This window comes from Protobothrops mucrosquamatus, unplaced genomic scaffold, assembly GCF_001527695.2.
Source record: "Protobothrops mucrosquamatus isolate PMUCROS unplaced genomic scaffold, P.Mucros_1.0 scaffold1151, whole genome shotgun sequence".
In the NCBI taxonomy this organism is placed as follows: domain Eukaryota; kingdom Metazoa; phylum Chordata; class Lepidosauria; order Squamata; family Viperidae; genus Protobothrops; species Protobothrops mucrosquamatus.
In genome coordinates, this window is record NW_015387366.1 from 363332 (window position 1) to 383794 (window position 20463).

At 40.4% G+C, this 20463-nt stretch overlaps 1 protein-coding gene across 1 annotated transcript in view; it reads left to right on the forward strand.

Annotated features, from left to right (window-relative positions):
- The first annotated feature begins 501 nt into the window (after positions 1–501).
- SPATA6L (spermatogenesis associated 6 like) overlaps positions 502–20463 on the forward strand; it is a 32170-nt gene continuing 12208 nt past the window's right edge. Inside the window, exons 1-7 of the mRNA XM_015820623.1 lie at positions 502–622; positions 4912–5049; positions 7401–7449; positions 8898–8939; positions 16174–16298; positions 18047–18124; positions 19886–20149. Coding sequence (XP_015676109.1) covers positions 584–622; positions 4912–5049; positions 7401–7449; positions 8898–8939; positions 16174–16298; positions 18047–18124; positions 19886–20149 — 735 coding nt within the window. The 5' untranslated portion in view covers positions 502–583. The remainder of the gene's footprint in view (positions 623–4911; positions 5050–7400; positions 7450–8897; positions 8940–16173; positions 16299–18046; positions 18125–19885; positions 20150–20463) is intronic.

Genomic DNA, 20463 nt, shown 5'->3' on the forward strand with positions numbered 1-20463 from the left:
TCCTTAAAGAGAGAAGAGAGAGAGAGAGAGAGAGAGAGAGAAGCAAGCAAGAAAAAAGAAAAAAAGACAAGGAAAGTTCTCGGTTCGTTTTTTAAAACATCTGGAGCCTGGATTGCACCAAATTGTGAAGCGACAGGCCATTTAACTCCAGTAACTTTCACAACTTGGTCCGCGTGCAACAGCTGCGTTTAAATTCCCTGAACCGCCAATATTGGAAGCCTGCTCCACGGCTACAAAGGGCTCGATCGGGGCTGGCGACCCCCTTTCCCGAAAGCCGGGCGAGGAAAAGCTCGACGCGCAAGAGATCAGCCGCGAAACGCGAGTCTTGCCCAACAGACGTTGCATCCCCACCGCGACCAGGGATCGTCCGCACGCCTGAAGTTGCGAAGGCGACCCGGCCCCGCTCCGCCTGAAGCCTCCCCGAGGCCCCGCCCCTCCCCGCCGCCTGGCCGGGACTGTTGGAACGTCGGCGTCTCCAGGGTGACGCGACGCTTTCCCTTCCACCCTTCCGCGGGACAGGTGTCGTGGCCGAGCCCCCGTTTTCCACGCCGAGACCTCGGGCGGAGAGAGACAGCCGGTGGGGATGCCGCTGAAAGTAGTGGTGGAGCTGCAGATCCATGCGGTGAGAGGGGCTCGAAGCCAGCAAGGGGGAATCTTGCAAAGGTAGCTGGAGCGGGAACTGTTTGCAGCCCCATCCTGGACTGGGAAAATATGCCTTTTTTTTCCTACTTTCAGTGGTTCGTGGGAGGTTGGCGGCCGGTGGGGGAATGGTTGACGGAAGGTTCGTGTTGTTAGTTGCCATGCTATTCTGCAAAACGGGAGTGAGGTTGCAACGGTGAAAAATCACGGCTCAATGCTGAAGACCCTTCATTTGAGAAATTTGGCAAGTCCTGATCTCTGTAATCCAGCTCTGCTGTCACTTTACACGCCATCCCAGTACATTTTTGCAACGTTATTATTCATTCAAATGTGCACTGCTAAAATGAGCTGCTCCGGACACTAGGTTAATAGTGTTGAAATTTGAACCCTAACCCTAACCTCAATCTATAAAAGAAAAATATTCTGTCAAACATTGCCCCACTTATAAATCTTACTTGGTAGATTAACCAAAGGCCATGGGTATTTATAAAATTGCATCCTGATGCTAACCGTTCTTGCAAGGAAACTTATTTCTAACTTTAACTTCAATTTTTGGCCATCAGATTATTTTTCCAAAGGATTGTTGCAGCACTCAACTATATCAGTTTAAACGAACTGTATGCATTAAAACTCTATATAGCAGTGATGGTGAACTTTTTAGAGACCGAGTGCCCAAACTGCAACCCAAAACCCACTTATGTATCGTCGGGTGCCAGGTGGGCGTGGCCCATTGGGTGGGCGTGACTGCGGTGGTAATGGCAGACTGGGTGGGACTAAAAGGTTCAATCAATCAATTCAAACTTTGCGAGAAATTTTTTCCCCGCGAGAAATTGATTGATTGAACCTTTTTTTTTTGCACACGGCGGCTGGGGCCTAAAGCGAAAAGGTTTTATAAAACCCAGCTGAAGGCCTAGGACTCGGGTGACGGCGCGAGTGCCCACAGAGAGGGCTCTGAGTGCCGCCTCTGGCACCCGTGCCATAGGTTCGCCACCACAGCTCTATAGCAAGACTTTTCAACCAGTGGTACGGGTACCACCTGTGGTACATTGGCACCTGGCAGGTGGTATGCAACCATCCTAGAAAAATGGTAGCGGGGGGGAATGAGCTGAACCGGTGGCAGTACCACACAAGCCTGAGCGAGAGATGGTTGGAGCTGCAGGGCTGTCAGGGCTCAGCGGAAGCGCCAGGATCAGCGCCAGACTCCAGCTTGAGCTCAGCGCTATTCCTGGTGCTTCTGCTGAGCCCAGAAGAAGCGCTGATCATCTGGAATGTTGCAGCATCTCCAGGGTCTTGTGATTTACATTCAGATGCTTGGCAACTGATTCATATTTATGACGGTCACAGTGTCCTAGGGTCATGTGAAGTGACCAAAACCTGCTGCAACCACCCAGCAGATGGGGGGGGGATAAAAACCAAACACTCCTCCCCCACTGCCAATCCTCAACAGAAATGCTCACAGCAATGAAAACCTTGGACAAGAGGAAGAGCGCCACCGGGCGGTCAGGCAGGTGTTTTGCTCAGCTGTGGCTTGGGGGGGCACTTTTTTCAGTGCCATTATAACTTCCAACAGTCACTAAGCGAACTGTTGTAAGTCAAGGACTACCTGTACTTCATCACTTTTTTCCTTTTGGGGGGAGGGGTCATCAAGTTTTTGATACCTTGCTAGGCGACTGGTGGTACTCGGATATTGCCATACCCTAAAAGTGGTACAATAGGTGAAAAGCTTGAAAAGCCCTGCTCTATAGCACTAACCCTGATGCTTATTATTAGCATATACTAGGGGTAGGCAACCTTGGCTCTTTTATGACTCGTGGGCCAACTCCCAGAATTCCTGAGCCAGCATTGTTCTCACTGTTAGGAAATTTCTCCTTAGTTCTAGGGTGCTTCTCTCCTTGATTAGTTTCCATCCATTATTTCTTATCTTGCCTTCAGGTGCTTTGGTAAATAGTTTGTCCCCCTCATCTATGTGGCAACCACTGAAATACTGAATCACTGCTATCATATCTCCTCTAGTCCTTCTTTTCACTAGACTAGACATACCCAATTCCTGTAATCGTTCTTCAAATGTTTTAGTCTCCAGCCCCCTAATCATCTTTGTTGCTTTTCTCTGCACTCCTTCTAGCATCTCAACATCTTTTTTATATTATGGTAATCAAAACTGGATGCAGTATTCCAAGCGTGGCCATACTAAGACTTTGTAAAACAGTACTAATACGTGAGCTTGATTCTATCCCTCTATTAATGCAGCCTAGGATTGCATTTGCTTTTTTGGCTGCTGCCACACACTGTTGGCTGCTGCCACACAATCATATTTAAGTGATTGGACTTACAGTTACTGGCATTGAGCCAAGTTTGACCTGGTCTGTACGTACAGTTAGTTTTTCTTGCCTAAGGGTAGGACCTTATTTTTATCTGCATTGAATTTAATTTATCACTGTTAATAAATATTAATATTTCATTTATTACTGTTAATGTTAATACTAATATTAATCAATAATCAATATTAATCAATAATCATCACTTCCCATAAGGATGCATTCCAATCACAGCCCTCATACTAAAGTTTAATTCAGTTTTAAGGAATCTTAACCCAAACCGGAACGCAGTGCAATTTTATGGATTGTGTCTTAGATTTTTGTTAAGGTGAATAATAGGTCAATGCATAGGCAAAAACTTTTATATGTATTCAGTTTTCTTAAACTTAAAATCCATTAAGCTATGATAGGCTTTTAAAATGTTTTAACTGTTTTTTTTTAGTGCTGTAAAGCTGCCCAGAGTAACACAGCCATATAAGTTTGTTTAATAAATAAATAAATAAAATTGGGGAGTATTTTTTTTATTCTTAAAGGGAATCTTCTGTATAGTTTGCAGCTAAAAATGATTACTGTGGTTCACATTTGGATGAATAGAAGCTCAACTCTAACCTAACCACCACTACATTCTCCTAGTTCAAGGAACCCTAAACCTAGCCATATCCTTATCCTTAGGTATATAAATAATATGTACTTAAAGTATTGCTTCAGCACTCTTACCTTCCTCCTAATATCAACCAAAGGATAGCACTTTGCATAAATATTCATGTTCTATTCTCACACTCATTTTTATCATACATTTCAAAAAAAACCTAGCCCTAACCTTAACCTCAGCTTTAGTTTTTCCCCAAAGCATTGCCCCAGAACTCTGCCCTAACTTTAACATCCATTTTAAAGCACCGCTGCGTCCAAAATCTCACCCTAATGCTAATCCTCACATTTAATTTTAGGATTAAACATTTTGAATCCTAACTCTATGTTTACTCCCCCCTTATGTCTAACCGTTAAAAGCACTCTAAAGAGAAGCACAACAATCACTTGCAGATGGAATACTATGACTCCAGCAGGTAGAACATCTATCATCCTTAGCCAGTCTAACATTACATTCATGCGGTATCATGCAGCCATGTGTAACACTTCCTATGCCAGGTCACAGCAAGTCATGCAAAGTATGGGATGGCTTCCCACCTATTTTATCTGACAGATCTTCTTTCTCTACCATGGCAAATATTTCCAAGAAAATATTGAATCAATCCCATGTCTGCGTTACTGTGTCTGCAATTATTCATAATTTTACAAATGATGGAATATGTAGCAATTAGATAATGCTATATGTCAGGGGGTTTTCAAACCCGGCCCTTTTATGACTCATGGACTTCCAACTCCCAGAATTCCTCAGCCAGCATGCCTGGCTGAGGAATTCTGGGAGTTGGAAGTCTATGAGTCATACAAGGGCCGAGTTTGAAGACCCCTGCTATAAGTAGTAAATAGATAATGTATTCCATTCACAGGTAATCCTCAACTTACAATCACAACTGAGCCCCAAATTTCAGTTGTTAAGTGAGACATTTGTTAAGTGAATTTTGCCCCATTTTATGCCTCAGTTGTTAAGTGAATCACTGCAGTTGATAAGTTAGTAATCCAGTTGTTAAGTGAATCTGGCTTCCCCATTGACTTTGCTTGTCAGAAAGTCGCAAATGGGGATCACATGACCCTGAGACACAACAACCGTTGTAAATAAGAACCAGTTGCCAAGCATCTGAATTTTGATCACTTGATCATGGGAATGCTGCAATAGTTGTAAGTGTGAAAAACAGCCATAAGTCACTTTTTTCAGTGCTGTTGTAACTTTAAATGGTCACTAAATGAACTGTTGTAAGTCAAGGACTACCTGATATTTTACACTGAGTACTCTGACCACCTCATGATGATTGTAATCTCTTCTCTTTTTTCATCCAAGATATCTTGTCCTGGTGTGTATTTGACAGAGAAGAACGATGTTTATCTCACTGTTTGTATTCTGGGTCAGTGCAAGGAGACCGATTGCCTTCCTCCGATGTTCCCTCTCTTGTTTCATGAGAAAATGTGGTTTGAGAAGGTATGTTAAAAACAAACAGAAATGCCCAATGTCATGGCCTTGTTTCTTATTTAAGTGTAAGCATTGGTCAGACCCAAAGGTATGGAAAGTCACAAGCAAGATAGCCTCGTTGAAAAGCCCTAGGACAGTGATGGCGAACCGTTTAGAGACTGAGTGCCCAAACTGCAACCCAAAACCCACATTTATTGCCGGGTGCCAGGTGGGCGTGACCCACTGGGTGGGCGTGGCTGTGGTGGTCATGGCAGATTGGGTGGGTGTGGCCAAGGTGGGCATGGTGATGGTCATGTCGATGTTGCTCATGGGGAGGGACGCCTCTGGGGGCCAGGCAGGGTTGGGGGAGATCCAGGGGGTCTTTGGCAGGTGGGGCAGTGGGCAGGAGGCTCGTCCTGCAGGGTGAGGTGAGGCAAGGCAGGGCGGGGGTGTCATTGTCGCAGGGCAAGGGGAGGCAGAGACTGGGGCGGCTGCTGCCTGTCCCACCCAATCTCTTGTCAAGACAACGTCTGTAATGGGAAGGATAATGACAATACTCCTGGCAGATGTCCATCTATGTCTTAAAGAGTATCTACTTCATTCTAAGGCAGAATGATGAAATATTAAATAACCCTAGCATTAGGCTGTTTCTCTTAATGCTTGATGGAAAACTGTCTGCAATTTACATTCACCTGTTATAATCATGTGGGAGGTGTAAATATTTTGAAAGCCATTTTGCACACATCTACTACATAGGTAGTTTTTTTTTTTCACGATACAAGGTTGGTTTGCAAAAATTAAAAAGAACAGACAGGCACAGTGAAAAGTATAGGCATAAAAACAAGTTTCCTGCCTGAGCAGGGGGTTGGACTAGAAGACCTCCAAGGTCCTTTTCAACTGTGTTATTCTATTCTATTCTATTCTATTCTATTCTATTCTATTCCATTCCATTCCATTCCATTCCATTCCATTCTATTCTATTCTATTCTATTCTAGATTAGATAGGATTTTGTTGGCTTGTCTTTTATCCTCTGTCTTTGATACCTTTTGTATCTTACTCTTTTTCTGCACTTTGTAAAAGTTAGTTGCCGAGAAAGGGAATAACCATGGTAGGATCAATGCCTCAAAGAGCTGAGACTTTGATCATGGGTTATGGCTGCTATCTTGCATTTCTTGACCCCTACCCCGCCTGTAGATGTTTTTGAGCCCTTTGTTGGAATCCAGGGTTCCAAATGTTTTTTTTTTGCAATCTTTCAAGTGAGTTTCAAGATTCTGCTCAATAAATATCAGGTAGGACATTTACTGTATAGCAGCTGCCATCCTAATTTTCCATAGTGCTTCTAGGCTGCTTTGGGGGTCTCTCTGATGCAGCTTTTTGCATCAGTGGTTCCTGCAGTGATGCAACAGCTGCTCCCCACAGCACCCTTTCCATCTCCATCAATTTTTGAGAGAGGCAGGATGGGAGAAGAAGGCAAAACTGGGCCCTCTAAACCAGTCCTTTTTTAAGGTGAGTAAACACTCTCCCTCTCTTTTTTAGCATGGCTTAACTTTGGTCAATTGTTTTACACTCATCATGTAAAGATTGTCATATAACAGTGATGGCGAACCTTTTAGAGACCGAGTGCCCAAAAACTGGCCCCGCCCTCACCCCGCCTGCCTGCAGGGCCACTCACCACTTCCAGGGCCCACCGCAGATTGCCCAGGCAGCCCAGCAGCACCATTGCGGCCATGCCCTCTGCCTGTGCCCCACAGCATCAACTGTGCACGATGGGGTGTGAGGGCAGAATCTTGTCTACATTGCCTGGTTGCCATGTCCTTGGCTGCACTGCTCTGCGCAGGCCACGCTTGGCGACTCTCCTCCCGGGGGGGCTGCTGGTGAAGAGGGGGTCACGGGAGGAGGCAAGGTTGGGGCAACGGCATGTGTGCCCACAGAGAGGGCTCCGAGTGCCGCCTCTGGCACGCATGCCATAGGTTCGCCACCACTGTCATATAATATGGGTATTATGGGGTGCTTCTTTTAAGGGTTGCTGGTATGTTTTATCAATGTGAATTAACTTTGGTTTATTTTAATGGTTAACGACAGCAAACGTCTACCACAGTGTCTGCATGCCAGAATCCAACTTAGTAATTCAGGCTGTTTTATTTAGCAAGGGTTATTTTATCTGATGGATAGTAGTGAAGGATCTTTTAAATTTCCTTCACGATACCAAAAATGTCTGAACTGACATTTTGATAATATTTATGTTTATTTAACTTCATTCAATTGAATAAATTAAAAATCTGAAAGGATGAATATTAATCAAATAGAACTTTCTTGAACAAATTGCTATTTCTAACAGTTTTAATATTGTCCCCCTTTGTTTTTGTTTCTATTCTTGTAGGTATTTGAAAATGCTACAGATCCTATTAGTGTTGTAGAGCTGCTAGAAAGTAAGTCCCCCAAAATATATTACTTGCTCTTACAAGTTAAATTTGCTTTCAGAATGGCCAGTGACCAGTATTATGTAAGTTTCTTTTAAAGAAGTTAAATACATGAAGGCATAAAAATAAAATCATGAGATAGGCAAAAGAGGAAATAGGAGACACAAAATTAATTATTGAATTACAACCATCAGACTAATTACTAAACATTTAATAAAAACTGAGATTAAGAGATCCCAACATTCTAATTCATTGGTTCTTAAATGTACTTAGGCACTTACTGTAAGTGTACAAGCCTGAATAAATGAGTAAATCATATTTGCTGTCACTGTTACTTAGCATTATAAAAACATAAAATTATAGCTTTGAAATTCCATCCTGCAGAGGCCTGCCAGTCATGTTTTTCAGTAATTGTGCCATAATTGGCCTGATAGCTGTTGCAGTGCCACAACACATGTACAAAAAGAGCATAAGGTACATTGTGAAGCTGCAATGCGTGTGTCATCATTTTTCACCTCCCCTGACCCTTTGGGAGACAGTTCTGCTCTCAACTCATGGGTTGAGATAATACATAAGCCACTTCACCAAACTGGACCAGATGGAAGGTGCTGTAGACAGTATATATATATATGTATAGCCAGAGATATAACAATCATTTTCCTATTGGGTGCCAAAGCTTGGGTCATACAAAATCTTTTCCTTCTTTCTGTTCTTGTGTGACAGTGCAGAAGATTAAAAGCAGATTTTTTTTACTTTTAAATTGAGCAGTTCCCGATGTTATTTCAGCTTGAGGGATGGATTTGATTAAACTACTGTATTAATACTGAGATCAAACAAAGGATCAAACCAAGGTTTCAGGACCTCATTTGAATTGTGAAATCACAATCGAAAGTATAGGTTTTTTTTTTAAATAGAATGTGAAAAAAAAAGAATTGCTGTGTGCTGTTTTTTTGCATTTCCTTCTTTGTAATGTTCAGGAATACGTTTGAAGATCATGTGTGGTTTGGGAATATTTCAAGAAAGGCCTTTTATTTCCCTCCTGCAATAGAGTAGAATATTACTAGATGAAAGAAATAGCATTTGGATATCTTAGACATGAAAGCTGACCAGGTGATCTTGGTCATTTTCTTTCAGCCCAACTCACCACACAGGGTTGTTGTGAGGAAAATAGGAGGAGGAAGGTGTGTTGGTTACGTTGGCCACCTTGAGGTATTTGTAAAAATAATAAAGGCAGGATACAAATAAATAAATAAATCTTGAATGTTTTTTCAATATCTATCATTCATTAAAGTGAACTAAAATGAAGGAGAGTCCCTTGAAGACTAAAAGATGAGTAATACCATATGGAAGATCTAAGAACATGTGCCTCATAGGGTTTCGAGGCTTCAGCACTTTTGCATATAAATGTGATATTTGCTCAGCTCTTGTGAATAACATGTTTTATCTGTCATTTTCAGAAAACGTGGCAAAGTTTCGATTATCTGAACTGATACCTTCAGGTAAATTTGAGAAATATTTTTTCAACCTCATCTGTTCTGTAATGGAAGAATTACTAATTAAGTGAAGTAAGTGAAGTGAAGTGAAGTGAAATGAATTACTATTTATGAAGAGAGCTTTTCGATCTCTGATGTTGCCATATTTATCACTAGTATGATCTTGAACAGAAGTTATATAGCTAAAGTTTCCCAGTATGAAACTTATACAGGTGGTCCTTGACTTCCAATCACAACTAAGTACAAAATTTATGTTGCTAAGCAAAACAGTTCAGTGACTTTTGACCCATTTTACGACTTTTCAAACCACATTTGTTAAATGAATCCCTGCAGTTGTTAAGTTAGTAACACGGTTGTTAAGTGAATTTGGCTTTGCCATTGCCTTTGTTTGTCAGAAAGTCACAAAAGGGGATCACATGACCCTACAACACTGCAACCATCATAAATATGAGTCAGTTGCCAAGCATCTGAATTTTTGTCACATGACCATGCGGATGCTGCTATGGTCAAAAGTGTGAAAAATGGTCATGTCACTTTTTTCAGTGCTGTTATAACTTTGAACAGTCACTAAATGAACATAAGTAAAGATAAGTTGAGGACTACCTGTATATGAAAAATATTATTTCCTCAGAAATCTGTAAAGTTCATTTTTTCTTTTTTTTTATGTAATTGTTGATGCATAAACAAGACAAATGCCAATTCTTCAGCCACAGTTCTTATTTCCTTAAGCTACCCATAGCATTGTAGGAAATTGATAGCACCTGCAGACCAGTGATTGGCATTGAAATCCATTCTGGATCTCTGTTAAAACTAAAAGACAGAAAAAGAGCAGCCAACTTTGCCTGGAAACCTGAGGCCAGCATGAACGATGGTTGCTGGAGCAATTGTGACATTTCTAGAGCAAGAGATATAATCATGGGGGATGCAAACCTTTTAAAACAAGGGTGTTCCAGCCTCGGCAACTTTAAGACTTGTGGATGCCAACTCTTCGAATTCTCCAGCTAGCATGGCCAATTGGCGAATCCTGGGAGTTGAAGTCCACAGGTCTTAAATTTGACAAGATTGGACAGACCTGTTTTAAAGGAAATATTGACATGGTTGTGAAGAGAGGGTTAGACTCCTGAGAAAATTGGAGAAGAAAGCATGGAAGAAGTATGATGAGTTATTTCTGTGAGGGAATAGGTATTTTGAGTACACTTCTGTGAGTTTGCTGTGTGTAGGATGTATAGCCGTGTCTTTATTTCGTGGGGTCTGTTTGGAAAATTGATTCAGGAGTGATCTTTCTTTTCATAAAGATACTAAGAATTGCTTTGAGTTTGAGAACTCAGAAGTCCACTTTTTTATATATTGAGACACTATGTTTTGTGACTGGCCATGTTTATTCTCCTACAAAAACCATTTAGGGCAGGGGTTCTCAACCTTGGCAACTTTAAGACTTGTGGACTTCAATTCCCAGAATTCCTCAGCCAGCAAAGCTGGCTGAGGAATTCTGGGAGTTGAAGTCCACAAGTCTTAAAGTTGCCAAGGTTGAGAACCCCTGATTTAGGGAATAGGCATTACCCACCAGCCCTTACATGTTCTGAAATTTTCATTTGCCCTCAAAATTGGAAATCATTCTGGGCAAAATAAATGACCTGATAGCAGTGCATAATTTAAAGTTCAGGGGAAGCAACTATGCTTGCTCTGTGTTAAAACTTTCTTAGAAGTGAACACAGGGTGGCAGAATAGGTCTTCTGAGCTAGGACTAAATCCCTTTTGTCCTATTTACTGCTTCTCCACTTCTTTTCAGTTTGGGTCTCCCTGTATTGATACATCCTTCCTTCAACCACTTTAACAAAAATATTATTTCTAACGGTAACATTCGAACATAATTATATTTTTAAAATGTGTTTATATGTCCTCGTGAAACGAATCTCTGCAGAAGTAACCCAGCCAAAGTTCTACTGCATGGTACAACAGCAAAGGTTGATCTTTCCTGGCAATGTTGAAACTGATGATAGCCAAAAGTATTTGGGTGGTCCTGAGATCTCCAGTTTTGGTAACGGCCCACTACGTGTTGTGGGTCAAGCAAGGAAAATATCCTTTTGGGGTGTCAATCTCTCTGTGTGTGTGTGTGTGTGTGTGTGTGTGTGTGTGTATCTATATGGATATATAGATATATAGATACATAGATAGATACACACACACACACCTATACTGGCCCATTGTTCTTAAGACAGAAAGACACTTAATCAATATTTTACAGTATTCATTACATCTTACTTTCTGCTCAACTAAAATCCAAGTTCTTTATTATGGCCCTCTGATATTCAGAAGATCATAGTTCACCAACTCATCAGTTTTTGAGTCAGATTCAAAAGCATGTAAAGAGATCAAAGAAGACTTGGTATAAATTAGGTCCAGCTTTCTTGGTTTTCTTTGATTATTGTTACCATGACAGCTGGATGTGCTTTTTCACTGTTATGGGAACAAGCAGGCAAAGTAGTTTGAAACTATGATTCCCACTATGTCTGGAAAGCATTAAATTCCCCATATATAAATTGTGACTTATTATTCAGGACTGTTACATCAGCTATTACACAGTGAATGAAGCAACTCTTAACTTTAACCTGGTATTTGACAGTGAATCTTTCTCCACAAAATTAGAAGAAAAATGTAATAGATTATCTCAGTTTTTGGAAGGTACCCTGGAGGTCATCTAGTCCAACCCCCTGGTCACTTCTCCCGTGTCTGACCATCTGTAAACCTTCATCTTCTTCTATGGTTTTCTATATTCCCATTGCCTGTCAACAGTGTTAGAAAACTTAAATACTGCCACACTATATCGGTTCCGTGTCCTTCTGTATAAAATCCTCTTTGGTGGCTTATAGAGGAATGCTCTGTATAAATTTTCTCCCAGTGCAAGATGATGTTTTTATGGAATTTTCATATATCAAATCATTGAAATTTTATTAAGACTTCTTGAAACTCTTTAGGGCACCTTGCAATAGTATCTGTGCAATGCATTTCCAAGGTTTGTGTTCTTATTGGGTCTGCACTGTTTGACCAAATGAAAACAAATGGAACTTCTCTATGTTCAGGTAATGGTTCTTTCCCAATATGTGTAACTTTGATCACTTTAAAAGAATGCTTGATTAGAATATACATTGTAGAGTTCCTAGCCACATCTCTGTTGTGTTGTTTTGCAGCATAAGCTGTTCTGCTGAACTATAGTACAGAAAAACAGAGATTTGGGATAGTCTTTAATTTTAAAATTAATGCCTGCAAATCACTTTCGTATCATTTTCACTCAACATTCTTATTTTCAATTATGAGAGTGTTCCACAATGATCTCTGTGCAAAACTTTGCCAGGCTATGTATTATACTGAAGAATTTCTGGATTCCTTTCATGTCATTTAGTCTCAAAATCCCTTGCGTTGCTTGACCTTTCCCAGGTCCAGCTTATGGATTCCATTTTCGGCAAGTGTTTAATATAAAGTACTTGTTTCAGTCTTAGCTGGATTTTATTAGAATTCCATTTATTGTGCCACTCTAAGACAAGAATTTTATTTTTAAATTATGTCTTCTATTGTTTCTGTTTCAGTATTTAAGCTTTGGACATCATCACAACATTTAGATTCCTCACGGTCTGCTTGTACCATCTTTACTTTCAGATTGTAGGATTTCCTCAGTAGGTCTGGAATAGATTTATCATGCATACTGCTGAGTAACAAGTCAGCAAGATTCTGCGCTAGAGCATCTAACAAAGGCAGTTCTTATAGAGTATATTACAGAGGTCAAGAGGCAAGATTATTACAGCATGAATCACCATGTATGGATGCTCTGATCCAGAAAGCTCTATAGTTAGCACTGAAAATAGGCACATGTAGTTGCTATATACTGCAATGGTGGTTTTCATAAAGATCGTACAAACATACGTCTATTATAAATGTATCTGGTATTGATAACTTACTGGGAGACAACCAATATTCTACAATGCAATAATTGTATCTTAACGTGCATGATATTGATAACTTTAGCCCAGTGGTTCTCAACCTGTGGGTCGGGACCCCATTTGGGGTCGATCGACCATTTCACGGGGGTTGCCAAGCAAGGCTGTCCGCCATTTTTTTTGTCCGCCATTTTTTTCCCCTTTTCCGGCGGGTGCCTTACCTCCCTTGGGCTGGGCCAGCTGGTGGTCGGCCTGCTCCGTCTCTGCCGCTTGCCAGCTACGCCTCGGCTGGCGCAGGGGGCGAAACCATGCATGTGCGGCGCTCCCGGGCAGGGAAAGTCCTCGACTTACGACCGGTTGGGTAGTCCTCGACTTACGACCGGTTTAGTCCTAGACTTACAACCGGTTGGGGTCGCGGCATTAAAAAGGTTGAGAACCACTGCTTTAGCCTCTCACAGGCTTCCTAAAATTAGTGACCAAGAAATAGAGAATTAAAAAAGTGTAACAACGGTGTACAGGATCTTAATATTATATGTTCTTTGCTGAGATGTGATTTTTGAAAGTTGTCTACAAATTAACAGGGCAGTTTGACATTGAATTTTTATAGTCATCATCCATAAATAGAATGTGGTACTAAGGGCTAATCAGCCAAGAGCTTAATATAGCATCACATTCTAGTTTTGCAACATTACGCCAAGTTTTCATTACAGAAGGAAGCATAACTTCAGGGTTCTTCCTCCCCCAGGTTATAAACATTAATTATTATACCATAGTAGCCAAATCAGTGGCTTAACAAATCAATTAATTCCAAGGCATGTTCTTGGATTTTGAGAGAGAGTCTTCAGCTATTTATCTCCACAAAGTCTAGAACAACCAACCCATAAGAAAGGGATCCTCTCTGTTCTGATGGTACTTCCACTGCAATGACTGCTGAATGACCCACATTTAAGACCTCTTCATCTTTTTATTTAGACCAATTACAACAACACAAACCACAAAGAGAGTCTTGTGATAAGATAAACAAATGATGAGTGTTTGGAGTTCACAGACAGATGCACCGACGTATCCAGTGTAAAATGACTGTTTTCCTGCTTTCTCTCATGCCGTGATTGTATCACGTGTGGCTATTTCTCAAGAGAACATGTAATTTTGTGTTATTATGAGGTGTAGGAATAATCACAATAAACCCTGTGTATCCTTGAAAAGTTTGGGATTTGAATATGTTTTTACATTGGTGTATTTCAACCATTTGGATATGTAATCTTGTATACCGTTAGGTGAACTCACTGGGACTTATTTTGAAGGAGACTTATAGATGTTTTCATTGCAAAACCGCCCTCTCCAGTAACTGGACATTGCTGTGAATCTTGCCATTCCCAAATTAAATGTCTTTCCTTTGCTATTGAAAGCTAAAAATAAACTCTTGCTGACAAAATGCATGAAAGTGAACAGACAATACTTTCTGGTGATACCACATGCTTCAAGATAATGAAGGGTCAAATACAATTATATATAATAATGATGCATCCCAGAGGACAGGGAGAATGGGAAATTAAATCCCATGTCACTGAGAAAAATGGCATATTTTACAATAAGAAACAGTAGCATGTGCTATATTTATCCATTTTTCCTATGGCTAGGTTTAAATTCTATCAATGCAATTAGCAACTAGCTGAAGCATGCGCTTGTACTTCAGAAGGGAAAGAATCTTTAATCTCTAGTGAAGAATGCTATTTCATTGATAGCTAACTGAATTTGCCCTGCTCCTAAATGCTTCATTTCGTGTAAATGGCAGAACAAAATCCAGCTCCTTTTTTGACCAGTTGTGCTGGGCTGCCTTTCAGCTTAGGATTCTTATTTAGAGATTGTTGCAAAATGGAGGAGGAAGGTGCTTGGTCTTTGCAAAGGTTCATCTGTGAGGGGCGGGGTTAAAAAAGTCAGAAGGGTAAATATGAATATACAGTTTGAAGTCCCTCCCCCTTTTCCCATCATTGATTATGTGGGTGTAACCACCACTTTGAGATTTTTTACTTCCACCTCAGAGGTCCTCCAAGGTCCCTTCCAACTCTATGATTCTATGATGATCCCTCTGCCCTTACAGGAAGTATAGATAATCCTCGTTTAGCGACTGCCTCAGATAGCAACTGTTTGCAGATATGACAGTGATGAAAAAGTAACTTGGTAACCAATCCTTGCATTTTTCTCTCAGTCATGTGTTTTCCGTTATAGTCAAGTTAGTACAGAATCGTAAGCAAATATCAGAGTCAGGTGATTTTTCACTTACCAATTGCTTTGCTTAACAATCAGGTTGCCAATCCCAACCGCAGTCACTAAATGAGGATTACCTGCATAGAGCAAATCCTGGAAGTGCTTTAGACAGCTTTATGGTCCTAAACTGTATTATAACTCAGGAGAGAAATATGGAAACTATTGTTCATGTCGACCTGAGAACATGAAGTAATTTCTTGCAAAAAAGGAAAAGTTCATCAATGGAAGAAGGATTTTATTGAATGACATTTTCATTCTTTCTCTTTCTTTCTCTCTCTCTCTCTCTCTCTCACATACACACACAGACACAGACACACACACAAAGCCCAGCAGTGCTCCTAATATGGTTCAGCAGTACATTTCGGCTATTATCATTGAAGTCATAATTGGATGAATAATATGATATATACTCTGACTGCAGTTAGAAAGGTCTTTGTACAATTTTGTAAAAGGTGCTCTCATGATTCCTGGGATTTCAGCAACAATTTCTTCTCCTTCTTGCATTGAGGCATATGGATTTAATGCAAAGCTTTTGCCTGCAGTACATAAATGAAATGAAATGAAAATGAAATGAAACTATTGAGGTTATTAGTTGTCTCTTGAGTGAGAAACCCTTTTTCAAATTTTACCATGATGTTTGAACAGGGAATTTGGGGTTATTAAACCTAAACAAGCCACAATTGGTAAGTGAATAACAAACCCTGTTTGAAACTGTTTTATAGTTTTAGCCCACCTGGGAATAATGCGGGATTTATTCATTATGCAGTGATTTCTCTGTTGGGTTGGTTTATCTGCTTGTGTAAAGAAGAAACAGCTGTACATGTGAACACGTTGCTTGTTCCATTTGGCTGAAGAACCCAGGATCCAAGGCTTACCATTATGTATGAATTGTAGCCTATTTGTTGTTCGCCGTGGGACAGAATGTGTCATGGGGGACAGTATAATTACTTGCTTTCTGAAACACGGTACAGTGTGGTGAGATTGTATGTTTCATTGGTCAAAAATATTCTATTGGCCACAATTCTCTATTTACTATTCAGATGGAAAAGAGCTGGCATTTTATGAAACAAACACTCGGTATTTTCTATTTCCTGAGCCAAAGCTGACTCCTTCATATCCTGGAGTGGATCGAGAGATATTAATGAACATCTACCCTTCTTTCCCGGTATGTTGGTATGAAATGAGATTTCATCTAGCAATGACAGAAATGTCTGCTCAGTAACCTGATCTTGAAATGAATTATTTGATCTGTCAACTTCTTGCTTTTTATTTGTGAACATTAGTTAAAAACTCTTCAAAGCATGAACAGTCCCTTTACAGTAAAATCATTATCATAATTCAAAGAGTAAAATATACTGCAGTGATAGCCTCGGTTGACATAATAAAAACAGTAGTTAGTAAGTTAGTGATAAACCATTGCACTATATGGGAAGAGCTTAATTTTTTACTTGGAATTTGGATTATTTTTTAAGTGACAAAGCATATACCAAAATTTTGGTGTGGATTTTTTTTTATCTTATGTGCTACTTCAACCTTAATTTAATCTGGTGTCCTTGAAATGGGCCAGAATTAAAATCCCATAATTCTCAGCAGTTGTCTGGACAGCTCCAGAACTGTGGAAGATAATAACAGAGATTTCCTAGATGCAGATTGTTGGGTTTGCCCCTTCAACTTTTGCCAGATTACATGACTGTTTTATGAAAAAATATATTAAAATGTTATAACCATTCTCTCTAGTCATTCATTTTTATTATAATCTGATAAAGCTGTTGCAGGGAACTCCTTTCCATCTGTTAATTCCTTTTCGAATATGTATTTAACGCTTGTGCAATACTGAAAGTGCTTTTTATGTTTCCAAATTGAAATAATGTTGGGAAATAACAACAATGACCTTAAGAGCCACGAGGGAGACAAAATAATCAATATCATAGATTCAGGCTAGTGATGTCAACAACCTGAAGCCTGATCCCAGGTCAGGGCATGGCGGGGCGGTTAAAAAAGCTAAAATGGCAGTTGTGGCTACCTACTTTTTGAGAGCTCCCCTTCCCAAATTGTGTCATGATTTATCTAAAGTAGCCATCTATACAGGTAGTTCTTGACTTATGACTGGTCAAAGTTACAACAGACCCCCAAAAGGTACTTAAGACCTGGATTTGAAGTTCTGATGTCTGCCTCCCCACACAATCATGTAATCACATTTTAGGCAGTTGGCAACTGGCCCACATTGGCAACCATTTACACTATTCTGTAGTCACAGGACCACAATTTATGATGGTTTTTTTTGCCAGAAATTGGCATTTACTTCTGGTTTATGACAAAAAAATACCAGTTGTGGACAATTGCTTTGCTTAATGACTATTGCAACAAAAAAGTGAAATCAAATCAATCATGTGACCTGCTTAATAATCGGCATATCTTACCATAATTCCAGGCTCAATTATGACATAAGTCGCGGATTACCTGTAATAAGTAGGTCTAGCAGACTCATTGGTTCTATGTGTTGGAAGGAAATATAGTCTATATGAAGTTAGAAATTGATTCAGCATGATTTAAAAGTAGAACACACATATGTAAACCACACGAAGCAATTTGCTTATCAACCCTTACGTTGCTGTTCCTTGAGATAATTGAAATGATATGATAGTTGGCATAACTACTAGCTAGAATATGAGCTGCAAATAAAAATATTGGAAGCAATTTGTAAGTTTATGATGCAACCTTTACATGCTTATTTAAAGTAACTTGTAAGCACCTGCACATGTTAACTGTTAATTTAAATTCATATCTATTTTACCTGATGTTCTTCAAATTAATGAAGAATACACAGCTGCAATCTCATGTAGTGCATTTATGTATTATCTTGTTCTGCATGCATTTATTTATATTAATTCCTCATGTTAAAATTGTTTAAAGGGCATTGCACCAAAATTAGAATTTTCAACAAGAACAACTATTACAGAGCTTCCACTTCTTCCCAGCAAGTGGTATAGTGTAAGTAATTTTAGTAAATGGTCGTTTTTAGACCCAATTGCATTTGCCCAAATCTATTTTTTCCTTATCTCTACTCTTAATATAATGCTTTGTATGTTTTGAATGTTCTATGAAACATAATCTCTTAAAAAAGAGAGCAACAATAAACAAGGAAGCTTACTCAGAGTATCTGAAAATAATAAAAATTAGAAGATTGTCTTCTATAAATAGTCCCATTTCAAGTTCAAAATGTACTGTTCCAAGTTCAAAACAGGTATTTCTGACCTTATCAAAAGTTTTCATCTGATCAAATCTACCTGCTTTGAACTTGAAGTTAGCAAGAATTCACTAGATTGGGCAGAGACATTTTTTTAAAAAAGATTTAACTGTACAGAAAAATAGAAAAAAGTACAGTAATGCAGTTCTTAGCTATAAGAAGAATCTTTTCCTTGGAAGTTTCACAATTTTATCCATGTCTGTGTGGAGATGTTAGCCCTATGTTTTTCCCAGCTCCTATCTTGAGCAGAGGGGATCTGGGGCAATCTGTCTCTGAATGTAATCAAGAACCACATTTCTCTTGGGGATGTGGATTCTGTGCCTGGATGTCACAGCTGTCATAAATACGTGCTGGTTGCCAAGCACCCAGATTTTGATCAGATGACTGTGAGGAGGCTATGATGATTGTAAGTCCAAGTTACAGCTGAAGAAAATGACATACGATTGATTCTTGGACTTAACAATCATCACAGCCTCCCCACAGTCATCTGATCAAAATTTGGGCGCTTGGCAACTAACATGTATTCATGACAGCTGCAACCACCTAACAACCACGCGTTTCACTTAACTGCAGTGATTCCCTTAACGGCCATGGCAAAAAAAGTCATACATTTGGATGCAAATTCACTTAACTGCAATGGAAATTCAGATTCCAATTGTAGTTGGAAATCGAGAACTACCTGTAGTCAGTGGCTCTAATGGGCCATTGTTAGGGGGGGCTCAATGGAGCTCCTGAACCAAATCTAAAAGCGGAGATTCAGTTCAACCCTGCTGTCAATTTGTTGCTGCTGCTGCTGAAAGTTGCTGCAGCTGCCAGCCTGTTTCCACCATTAGTCGGGAGGATTGTATACGTTGACCACATTGTTGGCCTTGAGGCTCCTCGTCCTGCCCAGAAGGATTCTTTCATGGGTTGAGGGTGCAGCCCAGCATGGGTTCAAACAGCTGCCTCTGGGATATTTGTTGTTGTTGTTAATTGTGAAGTCATGTCCGACCCATTGCGACCCCATGGACAACGTTCCTCCAGGTCTTCCTGTCCTCTACCATCTTCTGGAGTCCATTTAAGTTCATGCCTACTGCTTCAGTGACTCCATCCAGCCACCTCATTCTCTGTCGTCCCCTTCTTCTATTGCCCTCAATCTTTCCCAGCATTAGGCTCTTCTCCAGTGAGTCCTTCCTTCTCATTAGGTGGCCAAAGTATTTGAGTTTCAACTTCAGGATCTGGCCTTCTAAAGAGCAGTCAGGGTTGATCTCTTCTAGGACTGACCAGTTTGAACACCTTGCAGTCCAAGGGACTCGCAGGAGTCTTCTCCAGCACCATAGTTCAAAGGCCTCAATTCTTTGGCGCTCAGCCTTTCTTATGGTCCAACTTTCACAGCCATACATTGCAACTGGGAAAACCATGGCCTTGACTATACGCACTTTTGTTGGCAGGGTGATGTCTCTGCTTTTTAGTATGCTGTCTAGATTTGCTGATTCTTGAGATTACAAATCAGCTACATTTTGCAGGATCGCAATAAAATCAAGTTACAAGGGGGGCCTTCGACATCACCTGAAAAAAGGAGCATCTCACCAGTGCAACATAAGGCAGCAAAAAGTCGGAACTGTAAGAGGCTTTCGAGGTCATTGGAGTCCCGCTCCTCGTCCCCAAGCCCGAGAAGGCGTCTCCAGGAAGTCTGCAGAGATAAGCACCAGCCACCATCTTCTCTGAACCTGAGAGGTGTTCGGTTCAAAACAGAAGCGGACCACCGGCCACCTTTCGTAGTTAGGCATGTAAGTCCCAAAAATATGATGGAAATGTTCATTTCAACATTGGGGCAGTTTTCTCAAATTAAAGCTTCAGGAACATAATGTTGTACAAAAGCAATGTGCATCTTCCTTTTGGAGTAATCCATGTTAAGAGGAGTAATCCATGTTAAGAGTCTCTAGGACAGTGGTGGCGAACCTATGGCACGGGTGCCAGAGGCGGCACTCAGAGCCCTCTCTGTGGGCACGGGCGCCGTCGCCCCAGTCCTAGGCCTTCAGCTGGGTTTTATAAAACCTTTTTGCTTTAGGCCTCCACTGCTGTGTGCAAAAAAAAAAAAAAA